General features: G+C 41.4%; 1 protein-coding gene across 2 annotated transcripts in view; it reads right to left on the reverse strand.

Moving 5' to 3' along the window:
- TAF7L (TATA-box binding protein associated factor 7 like) overlaps positions 1-13,786 on the reverse strand; it is a 76,035-nt gene that overhangs the window by 20,184 nt on the left and 42,065 nt on the right. For both annotated transcript variants that reach the window (XM_040442355.1, XM_040442356.1), the window contains exons 9-10: positions 9,874-9,978; positions 2,961-3,125 (exon numbers count right to left, since the gene is read on the reverse strand). In XM_040442355.1, the coding sequence (XP_040298289.1) occupies positions 2,961-3,125; positions 9,874-9,978 (270 nt within the window). The remainder of the gene's footprint in view (positions 1-2,960; positions 3,126-9,873; positions 9,979-13,786) is intronic.

Below are 13,786 nucleotides of genomic sequence, written 5' to 3' on the forward strand. Positions count from 1 at the left end.
AAAATGTCCAATAGGCTGCAGTTGTATTTCACTGCAACCTATGGGACAGGCGATCTAACAATTGCATGTTCAAGTCCCCTTAAAGGGACTTAATAGAAGTAAAAATAAAAAAAAATCAATTCACCATAATAAAAATAAACAAAAGCACCTGAACTATTAAATGCCTGAACTATTAAAATATAAACATATTTATCCCGTACGAGGAACATCATAACAGAAGAAAAAAAAAGATTCAGCATTTGTATTAATAAAAGTTACACACTCCAAAATGGTATTGTTGAAAACTACCGATAACCCCTCAAAAAAGAGCCCTCACACAGCTCCGTAGACATAACCGTAAAAAAAAGTTATGCGGGTCTAAATACAGTGAAGCAAATCAAAAATCACTTTATTTTTAATCAAAGTTTTAATTTTTTGTATGTATTGAAACACAAGAAAAACTATACAAATGTGGTATCGCTGTGATTGACCCAGAGAAGGACGTGGAAAAGCTCAATTTTACTGCTCAGGGAACACCGTAAAAACAAAACCTATAAAACTATGGCAGAATAGCCACTCCATTTGGATTTTTTTCCAGTTTCCCACTACATCGTATGCAATAATAATTGGTGCCATTAGAAAGTAAAACTTGCCTTGCAAAAAACAAGCCCTCATGTGGCTAAGTGTGCATAAAAAAAAAAACTAAAGTTATTACTCGAGGAAATAAAATTTTTTGATGTACTTAATAAGGTTAATAGTAACAAAAAAAAAATTTAAAATTTAAAATCACCCCTTTCCCCAAAAACAAATAAATAATAAAAATATAAATGTCATTTGTATCAGCAATATATTTTTTTAGCGCTTTGTATTCCATCAAAATATGGCGATGTAAAGATAAATCACGGGCCTGAGTGATCACATCTGCTTGAACTGTACATCACTGCTAGTGACATGTGACCACTGATGATAGTCAATGACCTCAGAGGTCCCAGGACCAAGCCACTTTCTGGTCCTGTGGGGACCAAAAGTGGCCAGGAATGAGGCAGCAGCAGCAAGGACATTTAACGGGTTGTCGGCACCGAGGCCAACTGTTTAAAGAGGACCTTTCACTAGTTTAAAAACTAAAAACTAACTCCCAGGCTAAGAGCTGTGCGCTACGATTGGCCAGCGCTGCAGCAAGGGACAACCCTAATACAAAAACTCCGCCCAGTACAACAGAGGGAGCTGCAGACACCGGAGCCTATACCGGGCGAACGGAGCGGCGCCCCCAACATACTAGTAAGTGCAGGGGGACCCCTGGGCGCCGCTCTGCCCACTGATATAGTTCGTTTTTAGTTTTTAAACTAGTGAAAGGTCCTCTTTAAACTAGATAAATTTGTTATCCTTGTAATCATACTGACCCGCAGAATAGAGTTGTTGCGATACCAAATTTTTGATTCGGTTTCGATACCATAAAAAAGTATTTTGATACTAGATACCACGCGAGAAAATAAACCAAAAAGCCACGTGCATTCCGCATTTTGAAAAATGGCGAATCGCACAGTTTTTGTTTATGTTTTCTGTTTTGGAGTTCACCGCATAGATTTTTTTTATATTTTAATAGTTTGGACTTTTCTGATGTGGCGATATGTAATATGTTTATTTATTGTTTATACATTTTATATATGAAATTGGGAAAGGGGGTGATTCATACTTAATATTTTGGTGTTTTTTTTTTTTTTTTTTTACACTTTTTATTTAATAACTATTTACCCCCCTTAGGGGCCAGAACCTCAGATTTTTTTCATCCCTCTATCAGGGTGAATAGAACTTCACACTGTCCCTGCTGCCCTGTGCACACAGCATCAGGGATGTTACCATGGCAGCCAGGGCTTCAGTAGCGTCCTGGCTGCCATGGTAACCGATCGGAGCCCCAGGCTTACACTGCTGGGGCTCCGATCAGAAGCTGCCACTGCCACCAATGAGGGGGAGGGGAGAGGACCCTGTGGCCACTGCCACCAATGATTTTAATACTTGGGGGTGGGGGAGGGGGCACTGTGCCAATGATTTTAATGGGGTGGGGGGTTGAGGGGGAGGAGGGCGCACTGCGCTACCAATGATAATTACCCCTTAATACAGGAGGCAGGTACTGGCAGATCAGCGGCACCTGAGGGGTTAACTGCCGCTGATCGCAGCTCCTTGTCAGGGGCAGGGTGCCGGCAATGCGATTCTGCTGCTGTCACCCGCCTCCTGTATAATGTGTTAAAGACTGACTACTTTACATGAGTCCAGACTTTAAGTATTAGGCTACACAGAGCGGCGCCCAGAGATGTCCCAGCACTTACTATTATTCCTGGGCGCCGCTCCGTTCGCCCGCAGTGCCCCCATTACTGTCTCCTCTCCTGCTCCATATGCTAATTACGATCGGAGCAATGGGGAGGAGACATCAGCTTCTCTAGTGGGCGTTCCTTCTCCCTGGCTGTAGCGCTGTCCAGGAATGCCCACTAGAGAAGCTGATGTCTCCCCCCCATTGCTCCGATAGTAATTAGCATATGGAGCAGGAGAGGAGACCGTAATTGGGCACAGCAGGCGAACGGAGCGGCGCCCAGGAATCATGGTAAGTGCTGGGACATCTCTGGGCGCCGCTCTGTGTAGGAAAAGTCCTATCATTGGTGGCGCAGTGCGCCCGCCCCTCTCTCCGTTCATTGGTGGCAGCGGCAGCACAGGAGGAGGGAAAGACTGCTTCCTTCTCCCCTGTGCTGCTGAGGAAACATGAGCGGGCAGCCCAGTATTGAAAAAATGGAAATCCCGGTATCGATACAAAAGTATCGATTGGGCATCGAAATTTCGATACCCGCAACAACCCTACCGCAGAATAAAGATATCATGTCATTTATAACATTTAGACAATGCTGTAAACACAAAACCAGTAAAACAATGTAGTTTTAGCAGGATTATAAGCAGGAAAAGTAATATGAGATTTTACAAATGTTAACATTTACCTATCTGATTGGTACCCCCATCCTGGCCATTTGAACGCCCTCTCTGCTCATCTTCAGTTTCCATAATGTTCAGGTCTTCCTCTTCTTGCCGTTCTCTTTCCTCTTCCTCTCCATCACTGCTGCTACTAATGTCATTAAAGATCTCACGAAGTTCATCTCGTTCCACTGAAAGTGTTTTGAAAAAAATGTAATACAAGTAAATAAATACAAAATAAATCTACATTAGTGAACCAATTTCAGGATTGAAATGCATGATACGATGATATAATCTCGTCTGCTTTAGCCATTAAAAAAAAAGTATAGACTATAAAATATGGGAAAAAAAAGGGCTAGTTTTTAACCTTTTGTTATTGCATTTTCTGCAACAAATACAGAAAAAAAAGGAGAAGAAAGAGAAAGTTATCAGGTGTAGAAATAATAATAGGGAAATGATCATTACTGACCCATAAACATTACAACATCCCATTGTAATCATAGAACGCTACAAGTTGTTTAAGGTTTCAAAGTTAGTCACCTTTTTATTTAAAAGCACCTTTGGAGGCAATTTTTGTTTATGATTGCATTTTACTCATTTTTGGCAAAAAAATCATATTTCCAATTGGCCTTTATTAAAAATATTAAGCCAAAGGGTTAACTGTTTTTCTAACTGTGTGACTGGTTCTTTCACTTTGTGCCGTTCATCTAATAAACCTAATCTCTAAACTACTGAGCGGTCGAAAACACTTATTTAAAAGGAAAGTGTCATCAGAAAATGATCTGCTGTTTAAATCACTTTATGTTTAACATTTTTAAATAATTTGTGATCTTATTTTTAAATTTTCCTTGTCGCTTTTTATATTTAAACTAAAACAAAAAATCCTGCAGTTTTCACACTGGCCACTATGTCTAATAATAGGCGCCACTTCTTGGTTTATACAGATCACTGCAGTTAACTCATTCTAATCCTGACTGTAATGATATCACCTCTGTGTATAGATTAGACAGGATCCTCCATTCACAATAGGTGATTGTCAAATCTCATCTATACTTTCCTTGTACAATGACCTCTGCACAGATAACACAGCGTGCCTAGAAAACTCTCCAATTGTAGTCAATGAGGTCCCCTCCTGACCATTGTGTCGATGACCAATGTGATGCCATAAAGCAATTTATTTTTAATGCTGTGTAAATGCTGTTAAGAACAGCTCAGGCAAGATGGCGCCCCATAATAATGTTCAGGAAATAAAATGTAAAAAAATCTACAATCAGAAAATAAAAACAGATGAGTAAAAAGAAGAGATGTGTTGCTTTCTGGTTTTAGTCGTTAGATAAAAGTTTTTTGTGACACATTTCCTTTAAGCCAAATCTTTATCAGTAAGATAATAATTGAGCTATAATTAGTGTTTATAATGGCAGAGAGCAGAGATAAGAAGCCTGTCTGCTCCCCAGATGACGGAAAAGACAGAAAATCCACAGGCAGCTAGTAGAGCATCTCCGCTATGTACAAAAAAAAGAAAAGAAAAGAAGAAGATTCCATATTTAATAATAAAGACCAATTAAAAAAAAAGATTTTAGCTAAAAATAAGCACAGTCGCCCACTAATCCATCCTGAATAAAAAGGCGGCAGCTGCAGGGAAAGCCATGCATGTAAAATAGTTTTATGGGCCACAGTGAAGATAAAGAGAAGCAATAGGTCAGGATAGGTCTTTAGTATTTGATTGGCAGAGTCAGACCCACAACAATCAGCTGTTTGAAGAGGCTGCAGTGAATGAGGCTAATCAAGCACAGCCGTTATCCAATGGATCACACTGTGCAGCAAGCTGATCCCCTCAAACAGTTGACTGCGGGGGGTTCTGAGAGCCTGACCCTACCAATCACATACCGATGACACTCAGAAAACCTATTTAATATTGTTGGTTGTGGGTTAGAGAAGACACTAGTAGCTTGTGATAAGGCAGAACTTGGTTTACTTGTGTGGATTAAGTTCTAAAAATACAAGACATTTTAGCAAACTGTAACAGCAGCCATCTTGGTATAAAAAGAGAGAGAGAGAGAGAGAGAGAGAGAGAGAGAGAATACCAACTAGTTTTACAGATCTACACAACTGGTAACCTTAACATACAGTACCATCTACTGGTCAAGTGATATTAATACACAATACTGTATATGGTACATGCTGTTGCATCCCCAACACCCCTTCTCAATAGCATGTACATAATTATACAACATTCAGTCTCATTGTACGACATTCAGTCTCTTTTATAGAAAACAATGACGTTCCCTTGGCACCGGTTGGATGAATGAGTCTGCAGTCATCTCCTCTGATGGACAGTACTGGATGTCGATAACCCCTTGTTCTTGCATGTCCATGAGCAGATGATATTTTACATCAATTTGCTTGGTTCTTGGGTTAATCTTCTCAGAGTTCGTAAGCTTTATGCATCCCTGATTGTCTTCAAAGATGGGTGTGCGTTATGACATATTCAGTCCCATGTCTAGTAGAAGTTGACGAATCCAAATGGCTTCTTGACATGCATGTGCTGCTATGTATTCCGCTTCAGTTGAAGAGAGTGCAACAGTCACTTGTTTCTGACTAGACCAGCTTATTGTTACCACTTGTAGATTTGGGGTCAGTGGTGTCTCCAGCCCAATCTGCGTCCACATATCCAATCCCTTTTGGGTTTGACAATGCTGGAAGTCACTGCTTCATCCGATGTGTTCCCTTTAGGTACTACATTATCCTCTTTACTGCATTCCAATCATGTTGACATGGTGTTGCGACTTTCCTGCAAAGCATTCCCACTGCTATGGCGATATCTGGTCTTGTCACGGTGGCGATTTATAGCAATTTTCCGATTGCCCTGCGGTAATAATCATTGTTAGGTAACAAGTTTTCTCTTCCATTGTTTTTCGGATAATCTGGTTCTATTGGTGTTCTCGCTTCCTTTGCATCTTGCATGTGAAACTGTTCTAATATTTCTGTAATTTTCTGACTTTGATTAAGAAAATAGCTTCCATCCTCTTCCCGCTCTATTTGAATTCCTACATAGTGAGTAATGTTCCCCAACTCTAATTTCAAAATTTTGTTTCAGTTTGTGAACTATTTGGTCATAGTCCCCTTCTTGTTCAAAACATGTCAATATGTCATCAACATAAATTAGGATGTATGTCCATTTGTTCTCTTGATTCTTTGAATACAGACATGGATCTTCACTTCTTGAGAATCCTTCTTTTGTATTTTGTTCACTTTTTCATTCCACACTCTCCCCGCTTGCTTGAACCCCTAGATGCTCTTTTGCAGTTTTCATACAAGGTTCTTTTCCTTCTCAATTCCTGGTGTCTGTTCCGCCTTGATGTCTCCATACAGAAAAGCAGTTTTGACGTCTAGGTGCTTCACTTGCATTCCCTTTACGGCAGCAATGCTAAGGAACGTTCTTATGGTGGAATGTTTCACAACTGGAGCAAATGTCTCATCGTAAACATCTCCAAATTTCTGGGAGTATCTCTTGGCAACTAATCTTGCTTTGTATCTATAGATGATTGTATTTCACTTTAAAATGCGACCAGGAGGGAGTTCTGTTAGCGACCAAGTTTTAGTTTCTTGAAGGGATTTTATTGCTTCTTCAGTTGCTTTTCTCCACTGATCGGCTTCCCTTCTCGGCAAAGTTTCTATGTCTTCCCAGGATGTTGGCTCCTGTGTTTAATGGTGGTATCCCTTTTGTCATCCGAGGGGATCTTCTGATTTCTTGTTGTTCAGTGGGTACTGGCTCGTTGATTGTAAGTTCCACTTCTTGCTCAGGCTCTTGTCCTGCTTTGCATGGGTCAGCGTTTCTTGCGGATTCAACGCGCAAATCCTCTCCACATTTTTCAAGAATTGTATTATCTGGTGCTTCGCTTTCATCAAAATAAACACTGCAGCTTACTGTGACCTTGTTGGTCTTTGGACAAAGAATTCTATATCCCTTAGGCTACTTTCACACGAGCGTTCGGGTGTCCGCTCGTGCGCTCCGTTTGAAGGGGCTCACGAGCGGCCCCGAACGCATCCGTCTGGCCCTAATGCATTCTCAGTGGAGGCGGATCCACTGAGAATGCATCCGCCTGCCAGCGCTCAGCCTCCGCTCCGCTCAGTGAGCGGACACCTGAACGCTGCTTGCAGCGTTCGGGTGTCCGCCTGGCCGTGCGGAGGCGACCGGATCCGTCCAGACTTATAATGGAAGTCAATGGGGACGGATCCGCTTGAAGATGACACCATATGGCTCAATCTTCAAGCGGATCCGTTCCCCATTGACTTTCAATGTAAAGTCTGAACGGATCCGCTCAGGCTACTTTCTGACTTAGAAAATTTTCTAAGTAATAATGCAGACGGTTCCGTTCTGAACGGATGCAAACGTCTGCATTATCGGAGCGGATCCGTCTGATGAAACATCAGACGGATCCGCTCCGAACGCTCGTGTGAAAGTAGCCTTACTCTGCTCATTGTAGCCCACCAGAATGCCTTCTATGGCTTTGTTTTCCAACTTGGAAAGTTTCTCACTTGGAATGTAGGCATATGCTTTATAGCCAAACACGCTGATGTGCCCTACGTTAGGTTTTGATCCATTCCACATGGTGTACTATCAATAGCTTTTGAAGAGAGCCTGTTTTGTAGGTATGTTGCAGTCATTATCGCTTCTCCCCAGTATTTGTTAGGTAATGCAGCGTCTGAAATCATACGTCTGGTCATTTCTACAAGAGTGCGATTCTTTCTTTCTGCTACGCCGTTTTGCTCAGGGTGTATGGTACAATACATACCTTGTTTCTTTGGTCCGAACACATCACTGTGTATCAGTTCCATGGGTTTAGTGGTTTTTCTCTGACTGGTCTGTGGAAAAGAGGTTCAGGTGGCCTTTGCTTTGATGCAACACGTGCACTTGCTGAGTGTGTGGCAAGGCAATATTTTCATGTCTTCTGATAGACCTCTCTTTGCAAAGTCCTTTATAGCTTCTGGGTTTCGATGCCCCAAGTGGATGGACTTGTCATGTAGGTTATGAGTTGCCGCTTGATGTTCATTTAACCTTCCTCTTGCTAGAATTTGCTTTCCATTTTGAATTGTGCATTCATTACCTCTGAACTGGACAGTGAGTCCATTGCTTGCAAGGGTTTTTAACTGATAGGAGGCTTCCTTCTAGACTTGGAACATACAGAACATTCTTTACAAGGAGGCTCTGCTTGCCCCCGATGTCGTTTTACAGTTCAGAAACCCTTGACCATTACCTTCTGCTGTAATACTTTTCCCATTTGCTAGGAAGACTTTGTCTCGTCGCTTGTCATGTGACTTGTTGCCCCTGAATCAATGTACCATCCGTGTAAGGTACTATTCTGAGTCACTTTAAAAGTACCACTCCATGATGCACTTTCATGACCACTTTAGCTCTCTCTTGTGGGTAGCTCCCGCTTTCACTGCTCAGCTTTCCAGATTGAACAGTTCTTTTTCAGATGACCGGCCTTTTTTGCAGCGAAAACATACCCTGGTTTATTTCTTTGCTTTGTCTTATGCCTCCATGCACCTTCAGAGCCGTCTCTGATCTCTCGTTCTCTTCACTATGCAGATTTTCCTTTCTTCTGCTGTATTCATCAATTAATTTTCCCTTAACATATTCTAGCGTCAGTTCAGTTTCCGGTCTAGTTTCTTGAGCATTTATAAGGGCACTTTATGATTCTGGAAGACTGCATAGCAGGAATGCTACTACATGATTGTCTTTCATTTCTTCACCTATTGCACCAGGCTGGTCCACAATCTCTAGCATAGCCTTTACATGTTCACCCATTTCCTGCCCTTTTTCCAGCCTCATCTTATACAGTTTGCGCAGCAGACAGAGTTTACTGTTTAGGCTTGCCCGTTCATGCAGTTTTTGTAATGCAGTCCACATACCTTTAGCTATGTTTTCTTTCCTTACATGAATGAGTTTATCATCCTCCACTAACAGGCTTATGACTGCTTTTGCCCGCCTGTTTTTTCTGTCCCATTCTTCCGGGTTGTCATTGGGTCTGTGTGTATCTAGTACCTGCCACAAGTCATCTTTGGATAACAACATTTCAAGCTTAAACTTCCATAGCTGGTAGTTGGTATTGTTGAGCTTTGCTATTGTAAACTTCATATCTGAAGCATTTGCCATCTTTCAGTGAATTGGATGCAGCTCTTGTTTCCTCGCAGCACTTACTTGCTTGTAGTTTTCCTTTTTCTAATGTCTAGAGCTGGGCCCATAACCTGTTGGTTGTGGGTTAGAGAATACACTAGTAGCTTGTGATGAGGCAGAACTTGGTTTACTTGTGTGGATTAAAGAGGACCTTTCATCAGAAAATAGTGTCTTAAATTCTTATACGACCTTATGGGGCTGCTCTCACTGATGTCCGGACACTTTTTATTTTTCAAATGGACCCCCCATTCAGCCGCTACGCTCTCCGTTAGTTTCGTCGCCTCATATGCAAATGAGGCGACGAAGTTATAGTAGGCGTTGTTCTCTACGTTCTGGTGGGCGCGGTTATGCTCTCCCTGGCAGTGATAGCATCCAATCGCAGCGCCCCGCTCTTAGCCAGGGAGAAGGAGCTCAAGTTCTCGCGAGATTCACGAGCTTATAGACATCCGGATCGAGCGCCATCTTGGAGTCCCCATCAGTGAGAGCAGCCCCATAAGGTCGTATAAGAATTTAACACACTATTTTCTGATAAAAGGTCCTCTTTAAGTTCCAAACATACAATACATTTCAACAAACTGTAACAGCAGCCATCTTGGTATAAAAAGAGAGAGAGAACCAGAAAGTTTTACAGATATACACAACTGGTAACCTTAACATACAGTGCCATTAAGTGATATTAATACTGTATATGGTACATACATCCCCCAACAAATATAACAAGCAACTTCAAAAAACAGCAAAAAGAATGAAAAATGTACCTAAAGACCCACGCCCTTGTTTCATTCCAGACATTCCAGGAGAACCATCTAGGCCAGTCAGATTTTCATTTTCTTTGGACTCATCTTCAGCGATCACCTCCCATCCTAATTGTTATTTTCAAGGAAAAATGGCAAAACTCCACAAGCAACATAACATCCACCTATATCTACGAGTCCTTTCTGATCGCTCATTTATACTTGCATATAAAATACGAATAAAAAAAAGGATGCAATGTTTTTTTTCTGTATTTGTGTGTTACTTAATTTTTCATCTGCATTTGTTTCTTTTTAAATTAAGGATTACACTATTTTGCTGTGTCTGTAATGTTAGAGAAATTAGAATGATGTAAAAAAAAAGGAAGGCATATGCACACGTGATCGATGCAAACACGGAACATGAATTTTTAATTCAACTCAGTAGGCGAAAACTTGTGACAGTAATAAAAATGCTTATAGAAGACTACCAGACCGCATGAAGTAAATAGTACACTGAATTTGCAAAATTAATAAGAAAATTCATGTATTAAAAACAAGTGCAGGGAAATGGCGGCATCAACCGAAAGGGGGCACAATGGTAACAATTCATACTAATCCATGAAATCCAAGTTACAGTGCAAGAAATAATAATACAAGTATGCAAAGGGCAGAATCAACTACCCATAGTGTGCCTCCTCAGGGATCGTGCCAACCCAGACGCACGTTTTGACGAACCTTCTGTGGGTTCGCCGAAACGCTCGTCGGAGTTGGCGCCATCCCGGAGGAGGCACACGATGGGTAATTGATTCTGTCCTTTGCATACTTGTATTATTATTTCTTTCACTTTAACTTGGATTTCATTTAGTTGAATTAGTATGAATTGTTACCATTGTGCCCCCTTTCAGTTGATGCCGCCATTTCCCTGCACTTATTTTTAATACATGAATTTTCTTATTAATGGTTGTGTGAATGACCCCCTTACATTGATAAAAGCTATAAGGCATTAGTATAGAAAGTATACGACTACATTTTAAAAATGTTTCCTAACAAAAATAGGGGGGGGGGGGGGTTATAAAGTTTATTTTTTAAAATAAAACCATTTTTCCTATTAAAAGTTATGTTATTTTGTAAAAGTGGTAAAAACATATAAAACATATGCACATATATATATGCTATCACACCGCAACACATAATGAAGATGTTAGTTAACCCTTTCAGGACGCTATTTTTATTTTTATTTTTCCTTTGCCGCCTTTCAACAGACACTTTTTTGTTCTCTGTTTACCTAGTTGTAGAAAGGCTCGTTTTTTGCAGGACAAGTTGTATTTTTAAGGGCACTTTTTATTTTGCCATACCTTGCACTGGAAAACAAGAAAGAATTCTGTGTGTTTTTTCGGTTTTGTTTTTACGAAGTTCACTGTGCACTAAAATTACATGACAAGCTTATTCTGCTTACCAGTACAATTATGGTGATACCAAATGTATATAGTTTTATTATGTTTTAGTACATTGCCATATTCTGACAGCTATAACTTTTATATTTGACTAGAGAGCTGTATAAAAGGTACCACTAGGGGTACATAGGAATTCTTGATCACTTTTTATTAAATTTTTGGGTGGACAAGGTGACGAAAAAAAAAAAAAAGGCAAATCACACAAGTACAAGTACACCGCGCAGGAAAAATATTTTAAAAGTTCGGATGTGGCAATACCGGTTATGTTTATTTTTTATTCTTTACTTTGATATGTAAAATTGGTAACGGGGGGTGTTGTGAATTTTTTATATTTCAGCTTTTTTGTACATTTTTTCCCATATTTCCCTTTACGATAAGTTTTAGTCCCATTAGGGATTGTGGTCTATGGGATTCGGAGAAGCTGTCTGAGAAGCAGTGTCTAGTGTGCAGCTTTTCAGGCAGCCCCAGACAGTCAAAGCAACCGATCAAAGATCTGCGATTTTGCCGATGGGGCTCAGATCAGAAGGTAGAGCAAGCTCTATTGACTGCAGCATCTGAGGGGTTAAATGACCAAGATCAGTGTCACCTCCGAACCCAGTCATTGTGGCCGGGTGCCTGCTATATTGCAAAGCTGGCACCCGATTTGTATGGCAAAGGCTCAGCAAGTGAGCTTGCTCCATACACTTTACACTGCTCTGCGACATAACACTACATCACGGGTTAAACTGCCCGTGAACACAGTTAAATACAAGAAAAACTGTGCTGTTTTTTCCTATTCTCTCGCCCCCAAAAAATCAAACGTTAATAAGTATCATCTTCCCCAAAAAACAACAAGCCCTTATACATCTACCACAGATCAAAAATAAGTTCTGGCTCCTGGAATGTGGCAACATGATATTGTGCAAAAGTACAAAAAATAAATAAAATTAAAATCCCCCACAAAACTACACATATTTGGTACATAATCGTACTGTTCCACTGAATAACAGTGACAAGCTAGTTATGATGCACAATTAAAGGGGTTATCCCATCACATACAATCGGGGCATAATCGCTAGGATATGCCCCCATTGTCTGATAGGTGCGGGTCCCACCTCTGGGACCCGCACCTACAAGGAGAACGGAGCGGAAAGAGCTGTGACTGGAGGACCACTGGTTTCCCGGGGTCCGTCCACCACTAAGCGTTGCTCCCATACAAGTAAATGGGAGCGCACCCCCCTGCTCTCATTCATTTCTATGGTACAGACGGAAATAGCCAAGCCAGTGCTCGGCTATTTTTGGCGGCCCCATTGAAATTAATGGAGGGCGCACTGTTCTCGTTGTAGGTGCGGAAAAGAGTCAGAAATGCCAGCCTTAAAGGGAACCTGTCACCTGGATTTTGTGTATAGAGCTGAGGACATGGGCTGCTAGATGGCCGCTAGCACATCCGCAATACCCAGGCCCCATAGCTCTGTGTGCTTTTATTGTGTCAAAAAAAACACAACGATTATATATATATATGTAAATGAACCTTAGATGAGTCCTGTCTCCTCCATGCTTCAGAGAGGAGTCCAGCGTTCTCTGACTCTGAGCCCAGCCACTCCCACTGTGAAGGAGCCCAGAACCGCCCCGCATACTCCGAATATCCTCCTTGCTCCCCGACGTCACAAAGCTAGATGCGCAGTTCGTTCCCTGACGCCGATGCCAGCACAGGGCAGGAACACTATGCCGACACTGCGCATGCGCTAGCTCGTGCATCGCGAGATTATGGCGCTCTAGTTTTGTGACGTCAGGGAGCAATGAGGAGATTAAGAGTATGCGGGGCTGTGCTGGGCTCCCTCACAGTGGGTGTGGCTGGGCTCCGGAAACATTAGTAACAGCCCCTTGGAGTTCTTACTTGCCTAATTTACATATACAATCATTTTTTTGACACAATAAAAGCACACAGAGCTATGGGGAATGGATATTGCAGATGTGCTAGCGGCCATCTAGCAGCCTATGTCCTCAGCTCTATACCCAAAATCCCGGTGACAGGTTCCCTTTAATAAAATCCCTCAAGGCATTTAAAAAAGAAAAAGAAGGTCTCTTATTTTTGTGTATTCTAAATAAGAGTATGTTTGGGTACGTCTTATAAGAACAACGGATAACTCATTTACTGACAATTACCTCTCTTCCCACCAGGGCTGTGGAGTCAGTAGATAAATGCTCCGACTCCTCAGTTTTTGGTACTTCCAACTCCTCTGTATTTAATATGCGAATGTATTTTATACATTCCTTGAAGGAAAGAAAAGCAACATACATGTCATTACCACAGAACTACTGGCTAGGAAGCTGCTGCCTTCTCCTTTGTGTGCTGATCTTCTGCTGAAGATAGGGCAGTGGGAGGATCCAGGAAGGGGCATTTATTGTAAAACATGATTTCCCTAGTAGAATCCCATAGTCATGTTTAACGTTTAAGCTAACAATCTGAGTTTACAAGTTTTTATAGCCTTAGCTGAATGACA

Source organism: Bufo bufo, chromosome 8 (genome assembly GCF_905171765.1).
Source record: "Bufo bufo chromosome 8, aBufBuf1.1, whole genome shotgun sequence".
NCBI classification, from domain to species: domain Eukaryota; kingdom Metazoa; phylum Chordata; class Amphibia; order Anura; family Bufonidae; genus Bufo; species Bufo bufo.